Source organism: Cheilinus undulatus, linkage group 20, assembly GCF_018320785.1.
Source record: "Cheilinus undulatus linkage group 20, ASM1832078v1, whole genome shotgun sequence".
Lineage (NCBI taxonomy): Eukaryota > Metazoa > Chordata > Actinopteri > Labriformes > Labridae > Cheilinus > Cheilinus undulatus.
In genome coordinates this window covers 38,516,572-38,538,343 of record NC_054884.1, presented here as the reverse complement: position 1 = coordinate 38,538,343, position 21,772 = coordinate 38,516,572, and the positions used below count along the sequence as shown (strand labels likewise).

Here is a 21,772-nt window from a genome sequence, read left to right as displayed (position 1 = left end):
CAGCAACACATCTCAAAAAAGAAGAGACGGGGCAACAAAAGGCTGGAATAGTAAGTGGTACTACTGAAAAACAGCTGGAGGATCATTTTGCAAGTAATTAGGTTATTTGGCAACAGGTCAGTAACATCACTGGGTTAAAAAGTATTTAAGTTGAAAGTACTTATTTGTGCCAGTTTTCATCATCTTGCACAATCTGAGCCCATTTCTGCCACTTTACACCAATTCAGCCAAATTTTAACCAGTTTTCACTGCTTTTTAAACAAATTTTTGTACACTTTTTATATATTCTTGCTACTTTAAACCAATTTCTTCCACTTTTTTAATCCCAATTCTCCAAAATTTCTGCAAATTTCTTCCACCTTTAAGCAATTCTTTCAAATCCTTTCTACCACCTCCCACCCATTATTGCCACTATCAAACCCTTTTCACCACTTCTATGTCCATTTAAACCACATCTCACCATTTTTGTACCCATTTTTGCCAGTTTAACCACATTCTCCCTATTTCTCTGCCTCAGTAAATCAATTTCTGCCAGTTTAAACCATTATTTACCTTTCTTGATTCCATTTCACCACATTTTCCACAAATGTCTGACAATTTTAAGGCAATATTGCCACTATTAACTCCTTTTACCACCTTATGCCTGTTTCTGCCACTTTCATCTACTTCTAAAATCCCAGTTCACCACCCTTTCTTCCAATCTTTATCCATTTTTTAACCCATTTTAATTCGTTTTTTTAAGAAAAGGGACTTCCATTTTTAAGATAGCGATGTACTATGGCACAAATTAACCAAAACAATATATGTTACTTTGATAATAGTGGTTTTTATTCAGGTAAAAAAATGAAATATGGTTATCACAGCTTAACTTGAGGATTTTGGTGACCTCTATGGGCTCCAGTTTGGCTGGGCCTCAGAAAGCTCTCCCTTCATCTCTCCCCTTATGAGCAGCCTTGTCTACATGACTATTCTAGAATGTGCATGGCTATGTTCAAGGTGTCAGTTCTTCTCTCATGAACCATCAAGTCAGCACCAATTCTTAGAGACCTGCCACATGTTTAGGGAGTTGACACATTATTGTCTGCATGGATCTTTAAGTGCTTGTCCAGAAAACATTTCCTGGTAAATGATATTCCACAGGTACCACAGGTGTATGGCTTTGTACCTGTGTGAGTTTTAATATGCAGATTCAAATGTGATTTCGTACAGAATCTTTTCCCACAGGTGCTGCAGGAGTAAGGCTTCTCACCTGTGTGTCTTCTAATGTGGGCTGTCAATGAATGTTTATGTCTGAAAGATTTGTTGCATATTTCGCAGGTATGTGGTTTTTCACCTGTATGGATTTTTATGTGTAGATCCAAATGACATTTTCTTGTGAATGATGTCCCACAGGTACCACAGGTGAACGGCTTGGTACCTGTGTGAGTAAGAATGTGATTATTCATTTCTGATTTCTTACAGAATCTTTTATCACAGGTGCTGCAGGAGTAAGGCTTCTCACCTGTGTGTCTTCTCATGTGGAGTGTCAACTCACCTTTTAATCTAAAAGTTTTGTTGCAAATCATGCAGGTATGTGGTTTTTCACCTGTATGAATTTTTAAGTGTTTGTCTAAAGTACATTTATGTGTGAATGATGTCCCACAGGTACCACAGGTGTACGGTTTTATACCTGTGTGAGTGTGAAGGTGATGATTCAAAGTTAATTTCCGACTGAATTCTTTTCCACAGGTGCTGCAGGAGAAAGGCTTCTCACCTGTGTGTGCCATCATGTGTTGTTTCAAACTCTGATTATATTTAAATCCTTTTCCACATACTTCACATGAATACAGCCCCTCACCTGTGTGTTTTCTGTCTTTATCTTGTCTTGGTTTTGATTTTACAGTTATCTCTGTTTCTTTCCGCTTGTTCTCTTTGGGATCTTGATTCTCAGCAACATGAGAGTTGTGAGAAAGGAGCTGGTGTTCATTTAGTCCATATGCTTCTCTGTGTTCACTTTCCTCCTGAGTAGGAGTCATTATCAACATGTCAGTCTCCTCCTGTTTGATCCACTCTCCCTCCTGCTCCTCTTTCATCTGTGGAGGCTCTGGCTCCTCCTGGTCCAGACTGGACTTCCTCTCCTGGTGACAGAGCTGCTGCTCATCCTCCTCCTCCTTACACACATGTTGCTGTGGGGGATCTGGAGAAACAAAAACAAAACAACAACAAAACAAACATAACAAGTAACTTTAACAGTAACATGATCCAACATTTGTCATGAAAAAGCAGAGGAGTCAGAGTCTCTTTTCTAGCAGATCTCACATATCAAAGGTACAGCTTCTCAGCAGTGTCAGTTCTTCTCTCATGAACCGTCAAGTCAGCACCATGCAGCGATATGAAATATCATAAATCAATATTTCTATAAACCTTGTAATAATAATATTAAAGGGACACCACCCAGGTTATTCTGGTAAATTGATTATGGAATAACCAATTTTAAAATGTAATTATGAATTAATTACAAATCTTAATCATTATTAACTTATGCAATCAATTATAAATCAATCTCATACCTCAAACCATGAGTTCTCGTTTCAGTGACAACTTTCCAAAATAAAACTGTCTGGACAAAAGACTTGCGTTTTGTAGATTTATTACAAATCACAGAATTATAAGGTATATATCACGTAGCTCATCTGAATCAGAGGAGTCAATAAAAAGGCATTAAAAAACTCAGCCTGTGGCAACAAATAGCATGAACGCTATAAAAACAGCTGGATCAAAAACAAAGTTAACGAAGATTTATAAATTCCAAAAGAAAGGTTCGAACTTGGCGCAGACTTGGAAGGAACACAGAAAAAGAAATAGCATGATTCAGGGAGAAGAAGTCTTAAGGGAAGCAAATTAACTAGAAGAAGAGAGAATAAGAAAAGACTTGATGAGAAGACTAAGAAAAACCTAAAGAAAGGACTAAAAAGACTGCATTTGCTTTGAAACACTTCTTAAACTGAGAGGGGAGGTGCGGGTTCTTCTGAGCCTCCCCAAATCCCTAGGAGATCAAACCCACTCTTCCTTGAATTAATAATTCATGATAAGGCAAGTAGGAAAAGCATACAGTTATAAAATTCTAGAATAATATCACATCACAGTTAAACGTGAAGAACAATGTAACTGAAAATCTTTGGCCTGGGAGTGGGGCTCTATGGCAAGTGCCTGGTGGCTGGGCCTGCACCCATGAGGCCCGGCCAGGCACAGCCCGAAGAGGCAACGTGGGTCCCCCCTCCCATGAGCTCACCACCCATGGGAGGGGCCATATACTTCGGGTGCATTGTGAGCTGGGTGGCAGCCAAAGGCAGAGACCTTGGTGGTCCAATCCTCAGCTTTAGAAGTTGGCTCTAGGGACGTGGAAAGTCACCTCTCTGGTGAGGAAGGAGCCTCAGCTTGTGTGCGAGGTTGAGAGGCACCAGCTAGTTATAGTTGGTCTCACCTCGATGCACAGTTTGGGCTCTGGAACCAATCTCCTTGAGAGTTGTTGGACTCTCTTTCACTCTGAAGTTGCCCTTGGTGAGAGGTGCCAAGGCTCACAGCCTGTAAATTGGGGTTTACCCTGGTGGACGAGAGGGTAGCCCCCCCCCCCGCCTTTGGATGGAGGAAGGAGTCCTGACTGTTGTTTGTGCGTACGCACAAACAACAGTCAGGACCCAAACAATTCAGTTCTGTTCATAACTTTCATGGACATCACTTCTAGGCCCAGCCAGGTCTCTGCTTTTTGCAGATGATGTGGTTCTGTTGGCTTCATCAGGCCGGGATCTTCAGCTATCACTGGAACAGTTCTCAACTGAGTGTGAAGCGGCTTGGATGAGCATCAGCACCTCCAAATCCGAGACAATGTTCTCAATTGGAAAAGGGTGGAATGCCCTCTCCAGATTGAAAATGAGATCCTGCCCCAAGTGGAGGAGTTCAAGTATCTCTGGGTCTTGTTCACTAGTGAGGGAAGAATGGAGCTGGAGATTGACAAGCGAATCGATGTGGCATCGGCAGTGATGCGGCCTCTGCATTGGAGAAGCTCGGCCGTCTGGGAGGGACTCAGAGTAGAGTCGCTGCTCCTCTGCGCCAGATGAGGTGGCTAAGGCATCTGGTCCGGATGCCTTCTGGTGAGGTGTTCCGGGCAGGTCACACCGGGTGGAGGCCCTGGGGCAGACCCAGGACATGGTGGAGGGACTATGTCTCTCGGCTGGCCTGGTATCAGCTTGGGATCCCCTGGGAAGAGCTGGACGAAGTGGCCGGGGAGAGGGAGGTCTGGGCTTCCCTGCTTAGACTGTTGCCCCCGCAACACGACCTCAAATGAGCGAAGGAAGATGGATGGATGAATGAAAATATTTGGCATAAGCATTTGGACATAAGGACATAAAGGTGGTCGGCCACGTGGAGGCGTGTGGTTTTGTTGTTTGTCCAGAGATAGGAAGCATTGGCCAGTCAGAGAGCACCATTGTTGGAGTGTGAAACTGTCTCTTGTGATCTGTCCTGAATCAGGAGTGTCAACCTTGGCTCCTCTAAGTCTAAGAAAGAGAATTCTGAGAGACCTGCCACATGTTTAGGAAGTTTACACATTATTGTCTGCATGGATCTTTAAATGCTTGTCCAAAGACCTTTTCTGTCTGAATGATCTTCCACAGGTACCACAGATGTATGGCTTTGCACCTGTGTGAGTTTTAATGTGCAGATTCAATTGTGATTTTGTACAAAATCTTTTTCCACAGGTGCTGCAGGAGAAAGGTTTCTCACCTGTGTGTGTTCTCATGTGGACTGTAAAAGCACTTTTATGTCTAAAAGATTTGTTGCACATTGTGCAGGTAAGTAGGTTTTTACCTGAATGGATTTTTATGTGGAGATCCAAATGACTTTTTTTTGTGAATGATGTCCCACATGTGTCACAGGTGTAGAGGTTTGTATCTGTGTGAGTAAGAATGTGCTTATTCAAATTTGATTTCTCACAGAATCTTCTTCCACAGGTGCCACAGGAGTAAGGCTTCTCACCTGTGTGTATTCTCATGTGGACTGTCAAATTACCTTTATGTCTAAAAGATTTGCTGCACATTGCACAGGTATGTGGTTTTTCACCTGTATGGATTTTCATGTGGCTATCCAAATGACATTTTTGGTTGAATGATTTTCCACAGGTGCTGCAAGAGTAAAGCTTCTCACCTACGTGTGTTCTCATGTGGGCTGTCAAATTATTTTTTTTACTGAAAGGCTCATTGCACATTGTGCAGGCATGTAGTTTTTCACCTGTATGTACTTTTAAGTGCCTTTGCAAATAAGATTTTAATGTGAATGATCTTCCACAGGTATCACAGGTGTACACCTTTGTACCTGTGTGGGTAAGAATGTGCTTATTCAAATCTGATTTCCAACTGAATCTTTTTCCACAAGTGCTGCAGAAGTAAGGCTTCTCAGGTGTGTGTCTTCTTGTGTGGACTACCAGAGAACTTTTTAGTGCAAATGATCTTCCACAAGTGCCACAGGTGTACAGGTTTGTATCTGTGTGAGTTTTAATGTGCTTATTCAAAGCTGATGTCTCACAGAATCTTCTTCCACAGGTGCTGCAGGAGTAAGGTTTCTCACCTGTGTGTGTTCTCATGTGGACTGTCAATGAATGTTTATCTCTGAAAGATTTGTTGCACATTGTGCATGCATGTGGTTTTTCCGCTGTATGGATGTTCATGTGCCTATCCAAATGTCTTTTATGGTTGAATGATCTTCCACAGGTACCACAGGTGTACAGCTTCGTACCTCTGAGAGTACGAATGTCCCGTTTCAAAGCTGATGTGTCAGTCTCCTCCTGTTTGATCCACTCTCCCTCCTGCTCCTCTTTCATCTGTGGAGGCTCTGGCTCCTCCTGGTCCAGACTGGACTTCCTCTCCTGATGACAGAGCTGCTGCTCATCCTCCTCCTCCTTACACACATGTTGCTGTGGGATGTCTGGAGATACAAAAACAACACAAAGTGAAGGTACAGGAAAACATGATGCCAGTGTGTATCATGCAACTGTTTTTTAGAGCCTGAGGGTCTTTAAATCTCCCATACTGTGTATAAAGTAGGTTTAGTTGTTGTCACATAGATTACACTGTTTGTGCTGACTCTTCAATGGGCTTGAGTTTGTGTAACACTTTTATAGTCGTCTGACTGCTCAGAACGCTTTAACATACCTACCCATTCACACTAGGGCTTGGCAATTAATCACAAATTAGATTAAATCACAATATGGCCTGCAGACAGTGCAGGATTTCCTGAACCTGAACTGTCAAAATACCAGTTTGATACAAGTTTATTTTTGCATCAGAGATTTTATGCTCAACACATTATGCATACACTTAAGTGTCTTTTTTCAGAGCAGTTAAAAAAAATCCTACTTTTCCTGTTCATGTATGATTTTATTAATCAAAACCAGAGTAACATAAAAAAAATTAGCATCCCATTCAGTGTAGCAATTGAGATCAAATTTGCTATATGAGAGAAAATTGCTAGTAGATTTCTATTTCAAATATTTCACCTCTAGTTTAATGTATCTAACATTGTGTTGGTTATAATATAGATTTATTGATTGTGTTTGTTGAACAATACATAAGATGAGGAACCTAAAATTAATCAAATATTAATCACAATATTAGGAGAAAAATCCCAATCAGATTGTTTTCTCAGCTTGTTCAGCCCTGGTTCACACCCATTCACTCCACATATATGCACTGATAGCAGAGGCTGCTAATCCATCCAGATGCATCCATACACACCTACACTCCACCGTCACAGCAGTAGGGTCAAACTGGGGTTCAGTGGCTGCTGAGGCTCAAACCCACAACTTTCAGATTGCGAGACTCAGATTGCGAGACATTGGACTGTACATGCTGAGCCACAGTCCATGGGTATTCCAAGTTTAGGATATTTCTCCATTGTGCAGATGATCAGTAAAAACACAAGCAGAAATGAGGGGAGAGGGCATTCAGGCTACATCAGTGATTTCTTCAGTAGATTTTAAAGTAATAAAAGCTTTAATAGGACATAAATATGAGTGGTTTACAGTTATGTTCATTTTACAATATGGATAATTAAAATAGTTTGAAGAAAATAACTGTTTTAATCAAAGGTAAACACTGAAATGTAAACTTTTTAATAACTAAGACTGGACTAAAATATTTTGGGGTTATCATCAACTAAAACTATAGAGAATTAAAATGACTAATATGTGACTAAATCTAAAAGAGCTTTTCATCTAAAGACTAAATTCAAAATAATTGTCAAATCAACACTGCAGCATTATTAGAGATGTTACGGCAATAGCTACAGTATTGATAACAATGTAACCAATATAAATACTACAATAAAGATAGAAGAATATTAACATGAAACAAAGTTTAAAAGCTTGTGTTTTCTGTTTTCATTCATACCCCAAGTCATGAATTCTCATTTCAGTGACAACTTTCCAAAATAAAACTGTCTGGACAAAAGACTTGCGTTTTGTAGATTTATTACAAATCACAGAATTACAACGTATATATAACGTAGCTCATCTGAATCAGAGGAGTCAATAATAAGACATTAACAAAAACTCAGTCTGCTGCAACAAATAGCGTGAATGCTAAAAAAATAGCTGGATCAAAAAAAAAAGTTAATGAAGATTTACAAAGTCCTAAAAAAGGTTTGGACTTGGCGTAGACTTGGAAGGAGCACAGAAAAAGAAATATGTATTCCATGGCAAAGAAGTCCTAAGGGAAGAAATATAATTAAAAGAGAAACTAAGAAAAGACTTGATGAGAAGACTAAGAAAAACCCAATGAAAAGACTAAAAAGACTGCATGTGCTTTGAAACACTTCGTCTTAAACCCAGAGGGGAGGTGCGGGTTCTTCTGAGCCTCCCCAAATCCCTAGGAAATCAAATATCACGTCTCAAACCCACTCTTCATCGAATGAATAATTCACAATAAGGCAAATAGGAATAGCAAACGGTTATAAAATTCTAGAACAGTAATACTCAACCCATGGCTCTTGATCCGCATGTGGCTCTTTAGTGACCAGTTGCAGCTCCTCTATGGCTTACTTTTAAAAAATCCTCCTGAAATCCTCTATAATGGTTGAAACTGTCAGCAGTAAGGACTCATTGCAATAAGTCATATCAATAAATCTAAGTCCACACAAAGAAGACAGACTTTAACTTCCAAATTCAAACAAAAACTCATATGTTATTACATCGGGTGCACCCAGGATGGAGGAACGTGCATAAAAGAGCGCAGAGGATGTCCACCGATGGCGCGTCTCATCAGTATGTTGTTCATTGAGGTGTGCTGTCTTGTGTTCAAGGTGAAGCTTCTAATATTTTGCGATGCGCATCATCATCAACGAGCCAAACACACACGTGTCATATTTTGAAATAATGTAAATTTGAGTAAAACTTGTCCAATCGTGGGTGTTTTATTTGATCTTAAATGTAATAATAATAATAAATACTGTCAAAAGGGCAGAAACAGAAAAATGAAAGCAACAAACTGGCAGGACAGAATGATCTGTGAGGGGGGCTGCAGGTGTGAGGCAGGGTCGGTTTTAGCCATTTGGAGGCCCAGGGCAAAGACCAATATGGGGACCCTCCCCCTTTAGCTAAAAGCAATAATAATGAGAGGGAAAAAATAGAAAGCATAACTTTAAGTTAATGGAGTCACATAACTACAGTAAATGTCCAAAATATGAAATATTAATACCCGAACAGACACCTGTAATTCATCAGCTCTTTGAAAGCTTCTCATAGCTCGAAGTCGGCACAGTCCGATATTTTAAGAAGACTTTAGTCCAGGTGGAACTTAAATAAATAAAAACATATGCTTATTATCTGTGAAATATCCTTTTTTTCTGACACTATACAGACATTTTTATGTGGACTATTTCATCCTATTTAACAACACAATAATCCACCAATTCACTGTTTCATTTCAACTATGGATAGAGTGATCATCACATGGCTGGTGTTGGATGGTGGCTCCTGCAATAGTATTTTTAAGACAATGTGGCTCTTGGATAGAATAAGGTTGAGTACCACTGTTCTAGAATAATATCACATCACAGTTAACCATGAAGAACAATGTCAATGAAAGCATTTGGCACAAGAATAAGCATTTGGACATAAGGACATAAAGGAGGTCGGCCACGTGGAGACATGTAATGACTGATACCGGGCATTAGATGGCACTGTTGGTCCATGGAAGACTGATTAAAACTCAGGCTTTTGGTTCTTCTTTGATTTAAGTGTTACAAACATCAGAAACATATCATTGTGTTCAAATTCTTCTATCTAAGAAGAATATGAAAATGTCCTGTTGAACAAACTTATATTTACAGAATTTATGGGATTTCCAGTCCATACAGTTTGCAGTCCTGCAGAGAGAACACAAGTCATTTATGACTCATCTGGCTTTGTTGTCTGTCCAGAGATGGGAAGCATTGGCCAATCAGAGAGCACCATTGTTGGGGTGTGAAACTGTCTCTTGAGATCTGTCTTGAATCAGGGATGTCAAGTTTGTCTCCTCTAAGTCTAAGAAAGAGAATTCTGAGAGACCTGCCACATGTTTAGGTAGTTTACACATTATTGTCTGCGTGGATCTTTGCATGCTTGTCCAAAGACCTTTTCTGTGTGAATGATCTTCCACAGGTACCACAGATGTATGGCTTTGCACCTGTGTGAGTACGAATGTGCTGTTTAAATTGTGATTTTGTACAAAATCTTTTTCCACAGGTGCTGCAGGAGAAAGGCTTCTCACCTGTGTGTGTTCTCATGTGGGGTATAAAAGCACTTTTATACCTGAAAGATTTGTTGCATATTGTGCATGTATGTAGGTTTTTACATGAATGGATTTTTATGTGGCTATCCAAATGTCTTTTTTTTGTGAATGATCTTCTACAGGTACCACAGGTATAGAGATTTGTATCTTTGTGTGTGAGAATGTGCTGATTCAAATAAGATTTCTGACTGAATCTTTTTCCACAGGTGCTACAGGAGTAAGGCTTCTCACCTGTGTGGTGACTCATGTGGACTGTCAAAGAACTTTTACGTCTGAAAGATTTGTTGCACATTGTGCAGGTATGTGTTTTTTCACCTGAATGGATTTTTAAGTGACATTGCAAATGACATTTTTGTGCAAACGATCTTCCACAGGTATCACAGGTGTATGCCTTTATACCTGTGTGTGTAAGAATGTGATGATTCAAATGTGATTTCCTGTAGAATCTTGTTCCACAGGAACCGCAGGAGTAAGGCTTCTCACCTGTGTGTTTTCTCATGTGGACTGTTAAATCATGTTTAAGTCCAAAAGATTTGTCGCACAATGTGCAGGTATGTGGTTTTTCACCTGTATGGATTTTTAAGTGCCTTTGCAAGCTACATTTATGTGTGAATGATCTTTCACAGGTATCACAAGTGTACGGCTTTATACCTGTGTGAGAGAGTATGTGCCGATTCAAAAAATATTTCTGATTGAATCTTTTTCCACAGATGCTGCAGGAGTAAGGCTCCTCACCTGTGTGTGTTCTCATGTGGGCTGTCAAATTAGCTTTTTGTGTGAATGATGTCCCACAGGTATCACAGGTGTATGCCTTTATACCTGTGTGAGTAAGAATGTGCAGATTCAAATGTGATTTCCTACAGAATCTTTTTCCACAGGTGCTGCAGGAGTAAGGCTTCTCACCTGTGTGTGTTCTCATGTGTACAGTCAAATGGTATATTATTCCAAAAGATTTATTGCACAATGTGCAGGTATGTGGTTTTTCACCTGTATGGATTTTTGAGTGGCTATCCAACTTACTTTTTTTAATGAATGATCTTCCACAGGTATCACAGGTGTACGGCTTTGTACCTGTGTGAGTTTTAATGTGCTGATTCAAATGTGATTTCCTATAGAATCTTCTTCCACAGGTGCTGCAGGAGTAAGGTTTCTCACCTGTGTGTGTTCTCATGTGGTCTCTCAAAGAACTTTTATGTTTGAAAGATTTGTTGCACACTGAACAGATATATGGTTTTTCACCTTTATGGATTTTTATGTGGCTATCCAAGAGTCTTTTATGGTTGAATGATTTTCCACAGGTATCACAGGTGTGCGGCTTCGTACCTGTGAGAGTACGAATGTGTTGATTCAAAGCTGATGTGTCAGTCTCCTCCTGTTTGATCCACTCTCCCTCCTGCTCCTCTTTCATCTGTGGAGGTTTTGGCTCTTCTTGGTCCAGACTGGACTTCCTCTCCTGGTGACAGAGCTGCTGCTCAACCTCCTCCTCCTTACACACATGTTGCTGTGGGACGTCTGGAGATTCAAAAGCAAAACAAAGTGAAGGTAGATGAAAAACACAGTGCCAATATGTATTGTACAACTCACTGTTGGAGCCTGAGGGTCTTTAAATCTCCCATACTGTGTATAAAGTAGGTTTAGTTGTTGTCACATAGACTACATTGTTTGTGCTGGACTCTTCAATGGGCTTGAGTTTGTCTTACACTTTTATAGTCGTCTGAGAGCTCAGAAAGCTTTAACACGTAACCATTCACACTAGGGCTAGGAAAATTAATCACAAATTAGATTAAATCACACTATGGCCTGCAGACAGTGCAATATTTCCTGCACCTGAACGGTGTCAAAATACCAATTTGATACAAGTTTATTTTTGCAGCAACGGTTTCATGCTCAACACATTATGCAGACATTCAAGTTTCTTTTTCAAAGGATTTTACAAAAAAACCTACTTTTCCTGTTCATGTATGATTTTATTAATCAAAACCAGAATAATATAAACAAACTGCATCCTATTCAGTGTAGCACTTGAGATCGGATTTTCTATATTAGAGAAATTCACCATTAGATATGTTTTTACAATATTTCACCTCTAGTTTAATGTATCTAACATTGTGTTGGTTATAATATAGATTTATTGATTGTGTTTGTTGAACAATACATAAGATGAGGAACCTAAAATTAATCAAATATTAATCACAATATTAGGAGAAAAATCCCAATCAGATTGTTTTCTCAGCTTGTTCAGCCCTGGTTCACACCCATTCACTCCACATTCATACCTCAAGTCATGAATTCTCGTTCCAGTGACAACTTTCCAAAATAAAACTGTCTGGACAAATGACTTGTGTTTTGTAGATTTATTACAAATCACAGGATTACAATGTATATATCATGCAGCTCATCTGAATCAGAGGAGTCAGTAAAATGACATTAGAAAAACTCAGTCCTTTGCAAAAAAAATAGCATGAATGCTATAAAAATAACTAAATAAAAAAAATTTAATGAAGATTTACAAAGTCCCCAAAAAAAGGTTCAGACTTGGCGCAGAAGAAGGAAAGAGAGAAAAAGAAAAGACTTGATGAGAAGACTAAGAAAAACCTCAGGAAAGGACTAAAAGACTGCATGTCCTTTGAACCACTTCGTTTTAAACAGAGAGGGGAGGTGCGGGTTCTTCTGAGCCTCCTGAAATCCCCTGGAGGTCAAATATCACATCTCAGACCTACTCTACACCAAACTGATAATCCACGATAAGGCAAGAAGGAATAGCATACGCTTATAAAATTCTAGAATAATATCACACCACAATTAAACATGAAGAACAATGTAACTGAAAGCATTTGGACACAAGGACGTAAAGGAGGTCAGCCACGTGGAGACATGTGGTGACTGATAACAGGCATTAGATGGCCCTGTTTGTCCATGGATGACTGATTAAAACTCAGGCTTTTGGTTCTTCTTTGATTTGAGGGTTACAAACATCAGAAACATATCATTGTGTTCCAATTCTTCTAAGAAGAATATGAAAATGTCCTGTTGAACAAACCTATGTTAACAGTATTTATGGGATTTCCAGTCCAGAGTTTGAGTCCTGATGAGAGAACACAAGTTATTTATGACCCATCTGGTTTTGTTGTTTGTCCAGAAATAGTAAGCATTGCCCAATCAGGGAGCACCATTGTTGGGCAGTGCAACTGTCTCTTGAGGTCTGTCTTGAATTAGGACTGTCAAGTTTGGCTCCTCTAAGTCTAAGAAAGAGAATTCTGAGAGACCTGCCACATGTTTAAGAAGTTTACGCATTATTGTCTGCATGGACTTTTACATGGTTTTCCAAAGAAACTTTATGTCTGAATGATGTTCCACAGGTACCACAGGTGTACGGCTTTGCACCTGTGTGTGTGAGAATGTGCCGATTCAAATGCGATTTCTGACAGAATCTTTTTTCACAGGTGCTGCAGGAGTAAGGCTTCTCACCTTTATGTCTTCTCATGTGGAGTGTCAACTCAGCTTTCCGTCTGAAAGATTTGTCGCACATTGTGCAGGTATGTGGTTTTTCACCTGTATGGATTTTTAAGTGCCTTTGCAAACTACATTTATGTGTGAATGATGTTCCACAAGTACCACAGGTGTATGCCTTTATACCTGTGTGAGTAAGAAGGTGATCATTCATGTCTGATTTCTGACAGAATCTTTTTCCACAGGTGCTACAGGAGAAAGGCTTCTCACCTGTGTGTCTTCTCATGTGGACTGTCAAATAAACTTTTTGTGCGAATGATGTCCCACAGGTGCCACAGGTGTATGGCTTTGTATCTGTGTGAGTACGAATGTGCTGATTCATATGTGATTTGGAATAGAATTTTTTTCCACAGGTGCTGCAGGAGTAAGGTTTCTCACCTGTGTGTGTTCTCATGTGGACTGTCAATGAATGTTTATCTCTGAAAGATTTGTTACACATTGTGCAGGTATGTGTTTTTTCCACTGCATGGATTTCTATGTGGCTATCCAAATGACATTTTTGGTTGAATGATATTCCACAGGTACCACAGGTGTACAGCTTTATACCTGTGTGAGTAAGAGTGTGCCGATTCAAAGCTGATGTGTCAGTCTCCTCCTGTTTGATCCACTCTCCCTCCTGCTCCTCTTTCATCTGTGGAGGCTCTGGCTCCCGGTCCAGACTTGACTTCCTCTCCTGGTGACAGAGCTGCTGCTCATCCTCCGCCTCCTCCTCCTCCTCCTCCTCCTCCTCCTTACAAACATGTTGCTGTGGGACGTCTGGAGATACAAAAACACAACAAAGAAGGTAGAGGAAAAATACAGTACCAGTATGTATCGTGCAAATGATTATTAGAGCCTAAGGGTCTTAAAATCTCCCATACTGTGTATAAAAAGTCCAGATCAGACGAAGAAATAAAATGAAGAACTGTATTGTTATTAGACTGCAGAGAATGAGCTGTACATAAAGTTGCATAAAGATGCACAGTGTAGCAAGTCACAAAAACATTTCAATCTTCAGTAAAGCAAAATTACTCTAAATCCCAGATCAGACCAAAGATTTACAACCAGGCAAGCTGAAACTGACAACACCATCAGCTGGTCTGACTGGAGCTGTTCTGTCTGGTTGTGTCATGAATCTTGGTGTGAACTGGGCTTCACGTGTTACTTTTCTCACTATGTAACACAAGAATGTTTTTAGTGGCAGTAGATATGGGCAATATGGAATAAAAAAATTTATCTCAATATTTTGCTGTATTTATTGCCATAAAATATAAATCACAATAAAAAAATAGCACCATTCAACACAATCTTTTTGGCTAGGTAAACTGTATCAAATGGGCTGCTTAACTACACCAGCTACATATAAATATAGATAAATAAATTAATGATGGACGATACGTATTTTTTGAACCTATGCCGATAACCAATAATTTCCTACACCTGATGGCTGATAACTGACAAGAACCAATAATTTTTTCTCAATTGTTGATTTTAAAAAATACATTTATTTGATGTATTTATGCACATCTGGGGGTAAAAGGGGGTTAATATGTAGTGAGCAAAGATCTCAATAATGAATTCTAACTGACATCACTCATGTTTACATCAAAAAACAACGAACTATTCTGACTTTACCACTGTATTTGTTAACTTTTTTTTTTTTAAACATTTGTGTACCAAAGTACAACATACACGAACAACTGACATAGCTTTTTCCCCTTTTTGCTTGAAATGAATTAAGTATCTTGTCAAGTGGTCAAATCTGAAATTTCAATCAACTAAACAAGAATTCAGCTGACTTATGTCAAATCAGACATGAAACCAAATGATAACAGGCTGTCATGATTAACAAATGGTGGCGTTTGGGGGTCTCTTTTTTTGTTTTTGCTGCATAAGTCAGAAATAAAGAGAGCTGATGTTTTACAAAAAGAATAAAAAATATGCAATAACATAAGTCAGATCAGAAAAAAGTTAAGAATGTAAAGTTCACTGTGGTGTGTGGGTAAACTTTGGTTCCTAACGTCAATCAGACTGAATGAAACCACATCAAACAGAGCAGGAAGGGATAGGTCCATGACAGCAGCGGTGGATCAGGAGACTTGTCAGAATGATGTTTTCATTTTGAGAATATATGCAATATCAGCCAATGATTTATCGGTGCAGATAATTATATATATATCGATTCATGTAGGGATATTTTAGTTAAAAAAAAAAAAAAAAAAAAAACTATGTCTCTTCCACATTTAAGAGATTCAAAGAGAAATTGAGTTGGAAATAATACAAAAAAATGTTCCAACTTGGGACATCATTTAAGATAGGGTTTGCATTAAAAACTGACCCTACACTAGAAGTGTTTACATTACTATTTTACCTCCATGAGGTAACACAATACTTCTGTCAAGCTCTTCAAAATAAAAGTCCGCAGCTGTAGTTTTTTTACTGAAACGCTTTTATTGTGAACGCCTTCACTAGGAAATGTGTTCAAGTCATTAGCAGCTCAACACACCTCATCAGGATAGAGATGAAATGCAAAACTTGGGAGTGCAGTTAGACAGAAGTAAACCTAGAGAGAGTTGAAAAAATTAAAATAAAAAAATAAAACATGTTTTCTGTGTTCCTATACTTAGAGAGAATTTGAGTATGCCGTCAAAGGCTTGTTGTAAGGGGAGAAGGGGGTTAATAACACTTGAATATGGATTAAAAAGCATTATCTCTTTTTAATTTTGTTATACTGTGATTTAATACCGTATTGTCAAAGGCAAGAAAAATACTGTGATATGATTTTTAAACCATATCGCCCAGGCCTAGTCTGGTGGTTCCTAAAGTGGAGCAGAGCTGCCAGGCTTCACCATGTTTGTTTTTATAGAGATAAGTCACTTACTACAAGTCCAAGTTGAAACTCTTGTTGTTAAATTAATAAAAATGAAAATACTGTAAGTAAATTTGATACATTATTTTTAACTAAGTTTGACTGATTCCATGATGTATAATTACACTGAAGCCTATAAGTTTTAAACTGTGGTAGTAAAGTAACAGTGCTAATAAAAACAAACTTGCACCATGTTATCATATTATGTACATTCTATGTTGTTGTAAATGTTATATTATCCTAACTTTATAGAAAATCTACATGAGATGCGAGTTTATTACTCACATCTTTCTAAATATTAGACTAAGCACTCCATCATTTCCTCATGTAAACGGTGGGGCCGTGAGTAATTTGCGCGGCTCTAAAACAAAGGAATAGGGAATCATAAAATATAGCACACTGCAACAAACTCATCCTCTGTATCAACTCCGCCTTCGGCCATGTTTGTTATGTTTCTGTACGTGAGTTTTGAGTGCATCGCAATTGATGACGAAAGTGTGTGTGACAGTCGCAAACATACTCCATCAACCATAGTTTATCGTTATTATCGAGGAATGCCGTTTCCTCATCATGGAAAGTTTTTTTTTGTGGGATATCGCAAACAATAAGATAACGCCCATTCCTAAATAGCAGCAATATGGTAACATAACAAGTGACTTTAACAGTAACATTACCTAACACTAGTCATTAAAAAGTAGAGGAGTCAAAGTCTCTTTTCTAGCAGATCTCAGATATCAAAGGTACAGCTTCTCAGCAGTGTCAGTTCTTCTCTCATGAACCATCAAGTCAGCACCAATTCTGAGAGACCTGCCACATGTTTAAGAAGTTTTTACATTATTGTCTACATGGACCTTTAAGTGCTTGTCCAGAAAACATTTCTGTGTGAATGATCTTACACAGGTACCACAGGTGTAAGGCTTTGTACCTGTGTAAGTAATAATGTGAAGATTCAAAGCTGATGTGTCAGTCTCCTCCTGTTTGATCCACTCTTCCTCCTGCTCCTCTTTAATCTGTGGAGGCTCTGACTCCTCCTGGTCCAGACTAGACTTCCTCTCCTGGTGACAGAGCTGCTGCTCAACCTCCTCCTCCTTACACACATGTTGGTGTGGGACGTCTGGAGATACAAAAACAAAACAAAGCCAGGGGGGAGGACACATGTCATTAGTGCCACTATACAACTGTTTGTTCAGCCAAAATGTTTTACACCTATTCAATACCACATGATATCAATGACACATTTTTTGTTATTTTAAAGACTGATCATGAAAATAGGACAAAGTTTACATGTGAGTACACATGTTGCTGTTTGATCTACGGAGAGGCACTGCAACCCTATATTCGGTGAAGAATTGGTATAAGAACCTGGGTTTTTCATTGGATCAGTTACCCTGGATCATCAAACAAACGGCCTGACATTGATCCCTTCTTCTGTGAGGTACAATATCCCTCTGGACTTCTTCGTAGCCAAAAAGGCCTCATTGATTTCCATTAAAACAACAATTTTTAAATCTCATTCTCATTACATATAAAACCATGCATTTTGAAGGAATGTTGAGATATTTGACGTTTTTAAATGTATCGTAACAGATTCAGACGTCATTAATAGTAATGTGTGATGATTTCATAACAGGGCTGCACGGCAGCACAGGGGTTAGCGCTGTTGTCTCACAGCAAGAAGGTCCCTGGTTCACTTCCCGGTCAGGGCCTTTCTGTGCGGAGTAGGGATGGACCGATCCGATCCAATATAGGTATCGGGTCCAATATTGACGTAATTAATAGATCAGATATCTGACTGATGGCGCCGGTCCAAATGGCCGATCCAAATGGCCGATCCAAATCCATCCTACAGTTTGCGGTAGACCATGAATGCACAGCAGTCTAACATGAGACAGTCTGTGTGTAACTAAGCTAGTATCAGCTGGGGATGTTCTTAGCAGTATAATTACCTTGTAGATTAAACGTAAATCTATATTTAGAATAGTCAAAACTAGTCTAAAGAGGAGAGAACACAAAGAAAAGTGGGTGTGAGGTTAGCCTGACAACACTCTCTACAGCGTGGCTAGCATTGAAAGCTAGCGCCGCCCACCTTCGTTCCTCTTTGCAGATTAATATCGTGCTTTGATATTTGGCCTCTTTTCACTTTAGGTGAGTAGTCATACGTGAGCTTAACCCTCGACAGCCCACATACCACTTTATTTCCATCTACTACTTTGGAAAACTGTCGGACCAGTCTCCCTCCTATACGCTAACAGGTTAGCCACCGCAGATTCTCATTGTTTACATCTGGTGAAGGGTCAGAGAGTTAGCTGCGGCCATTAACTGAAGCGACAGTGGTCTCTAGTGGTGGGAGGTTCGTTAATAGAGCATTATAGACAGGGATTTCAAGCCCGTGTTCTTAAAAAATTATAGGTAATTGGTTTAACTGACTGTTAAAGTGGTAGTTTAACCTACTTGAGTTATGCTATTTAGGGTAAACATTGTTGTTTATAACTTACACTCAGTTGTTGTTTTTTGGATAATGTTGATTTTTTTTTTTTAGCAGTAGTTCAAATAAATTTGTTTGGAATACATTTGAATTCAATTCATTTTTGTTTTTTGCTTTTTAACAGGAGGAGCTGGGTGGTTTACTACAGCCTCATGTAACCTCACACATTATACCAACAACAATAATAATTGTTTATATACATATATATAACCCAACTTATATTTTTAATCCCAAAATATAATTATTATTATCCATGAATTTTCAAATTTACTGATTTACAAAAAAACTGAAAAAAATAGTAAAGCACATCATTATTTCTTGATTAATATGTCAAATTATAGTATTTACTTGCATTCCTGCACAGAAAAATTAGTTTTAGTGGTTGAATGTTATGCTTGATTCATTTCTGACTTCTCAGAGAAGCCCAGTGAGCCGGCTCTAATTTGGGTGAATTCAGTTTGAAATCCCTCATTCCTGCTCAAAATGGTAAAATGTGGAAAGCTCAGTGAAAATGAAAGAGTCCGCTTTAATGCACTTCATGATGCTGGATGGTCTTATGACAGGTGGTCTAATAAATTTGTTAAGCACTGTATATATATATATCTGTATCAGTATCGGTATGGGCACATATTTATCAGAATCAGATCGGAACTGAAAAAAAGTGGATCAGTGCATCCCTACTGCAGAGTTAGCATGTTTTCCCATGCATGCGTGGGATCTCTCTGGATACTCTGGCTTCCTCTCACCACCAAAGACATGCTCATTAGGTTAGTTGGTGACTCTAAATTGGCTGTAGGTGTGAATGTGATCGTTCCTGGTTGTCTGTCTCTATATATCAGCCCTGTGATTGTCTGGCGACCAGTCCAGGGTGTACCCCACCTCTCGCCAATGACAGCCCCCTGTGACCCCATCGGGATAAGCGGTGTAGAAAATGGATGGACATTGTATTCTCAAGAATCAAGTTGTACATGCTTCCTTGCTGTCCAGTGTTCACACAAAAATAAAAATAACGTACACACGGACTTATATTCAGAATCAGCTGCGACTCCCCCTCTTGCATATGGCGGTCGCGTGGCGCAGCCTCCCCAATGAAAGCCAGCAGTCCAGGCGGCCTCTATGTATGTATGTATGTCTTTTAATTTCAGTTGTTTCACGTCCTTTACTGTAATGTCTGTCTACGCGTGCAACACAAAAAGTTGTGGAGGCTGGATTGACCACAGTTTTGAAAAACTAGCGATTAGCTCGAATCCCTTTCAACAAAATATAGCCTATAAGCTAACCGTAGCCCGTTACGACTCAGTCTAGACGTATCAGTTATTGTTTATTTAACATATGAGACCCACATTTCGCCTTGTTAACAGCATCTCTGATCACAAATGCGAAGCAAATATCGTATCTCCTCACCTATTCTGTTGTGAGGGCTCCAATCGATATCCAGCATTCTGCGCTGACGGTTGATCTCTGCCTCGTTCTCGACGGCAGCTCTTGTAGCATCGTCACATATTTCCTCAGCTGCAGCAGTTGGCCGCTCGTTGACATCTCTAAACTTCTCCGCTGAAAACATTTTGGTTTTTTATTCAGCTGTAATGTTCCTCGGTGTTTTCCATAGACTGTAAAAAGAATGGCGCGTTCCCTGCTTCTTCCACTTCTTTTGAATTTCCGGCAGACTAGACGCAGCCACGGCGCATTGCTGCCCCCAACGGCCGTGATGGGAATTGCAGCTCTTTTCAGTGGTCCGGGTCATTTGGCGTAGGTCAGCGAAAAGAGATGACTCTTTAGGCTCCCAAACGGCTCTTTATTCAAGTACCAGTTTGGCTTCATTTAACCAGCCAGTTTTAACAATATAAACAATATAAAATGTAATAATTTTTCAAAATGTACTCTCTCCCCAAAACACCTTGTGAATCAGCAGCTGTCTGACTCACTTTAACAAGAGCTGATTAGTAAGCTTAACAAGGCTTGTTTTACTATTTTAATGTGATAAAAAACCACACTAATACAGAATGGGAAAATATGATATGAAACAACAGCATGACAAATATTAAGTGGTATACAGCTTTCCACGTGTAAATAAAATAGACATCTTTAACTATGTGCTTCAAAGAAAACTGACCCTTCTTGAAAATCAGGTTATTATGAAATAACTAGTACAGAACTGAACTAATCTGAAACAGACCACTTGATCAAAACATCCTCAAAGACTTTATAAAGAACAGACAGCAGAATAACTCACCTCAAGCGAAGCCATTAGAGAACTCACAATACTTTGTAACATGTAGTTAACACGCTAGTTCTGAAATTCAATTAATCTAACTATTCTAAATAAAATTCATTCGTGTAAAAATACATGTTTTTCATTTTCACTGTCATTAAAGGAGACATATTTTACCCTTTTAAGACAAGTTCATATTGTTCTCAGAGGTCCCAAAAACATGCCTGTGAAGTTTATTGCTGAAAAAAACACTCCAATATCGGATTTTTGCATGTCTAAAAACCCCTCTGTTTTAGCTCTTCTCAGAACAAGCTGTTTCTGTGTCTGTGGCTTTAAATGTTGATGAGCTGTCTGACGCCGCCCCTGACCACATCCCTCTCAGGAAATGGATGCAGCACTCATGACATTACAGACACCTTTTTTTCCAAAGTTTACACTGGGATTCAAACCATCAATCTCCCAGACCATAGTCAGCAGGGTAATCCACTGAGCTATCCAGCATCTCAGCTGGTAGCTGAGAGGATCAGTAGAGGAGGGCAGAAAGGGCAGCAAGTAGGGGAGGGCCAACCAAACCTGGGGGCGGGTGCTTAGGCCCCTGGTGAGGTCACTGGATGTAAAATCTGAGAACAGCTTGTTTCAGCACAGATTTTCTGAATGGTGGAGAAAGGGAGGGCGAGAGAAAATGGATTTTTGCGGTACTTGAGGGGATTGTGGACAGGCCAGGGACACATTTTTTTGTTAGAAAAGCCTGAAAAAGTGATTTTTGCATAATATGTCCCCTTTAAAAATGCAAATCCTCAAAGCGCATGCACAGTTTCTGTTTCTCTCCAATTTGTGTACCAGCCAAAGGTAAACATACACCTGTGTCAATGTGCAATGTGTTCAGCTCATACAGCCTTGAATTTCTCATAGATTAT

General features: G+C 39.3%; 1 protein-coding gene across 1 annotated transcript; it reads right to left on the bottom strand.

Annotated features, from left to right (window-relative positions):
- Positions 1-35: 35 nt before the first annotated feature.
- Positions 36-20,273, bottom strand: LOC121528033 (zinc finger protein 260-like). The gene is made up of 6 exons (XM_041815138.1): positions 20,048-20,273; positions 17,084-17,272; positions 13,857-14,066; positions 11,124-11,312; positions 5,770-5,958; positions 36-2,176 (listed from the first exon to the last, which is right to left on the bottom strand). Exons 1-6 carry the CDS (start codon positions 20,205-20,207, stop codon positions 1,059-1,061), a joined length of 2,055 nt encoding a protein of 684 aa, XP_041671072.1. The 5' UTR covers positions 20,208-20,273; the 3' UTR covers positions 36-1,058.
- Between the last annotated feature and the right edge of the window lie 1,499 nt (positions 20,274-21,772).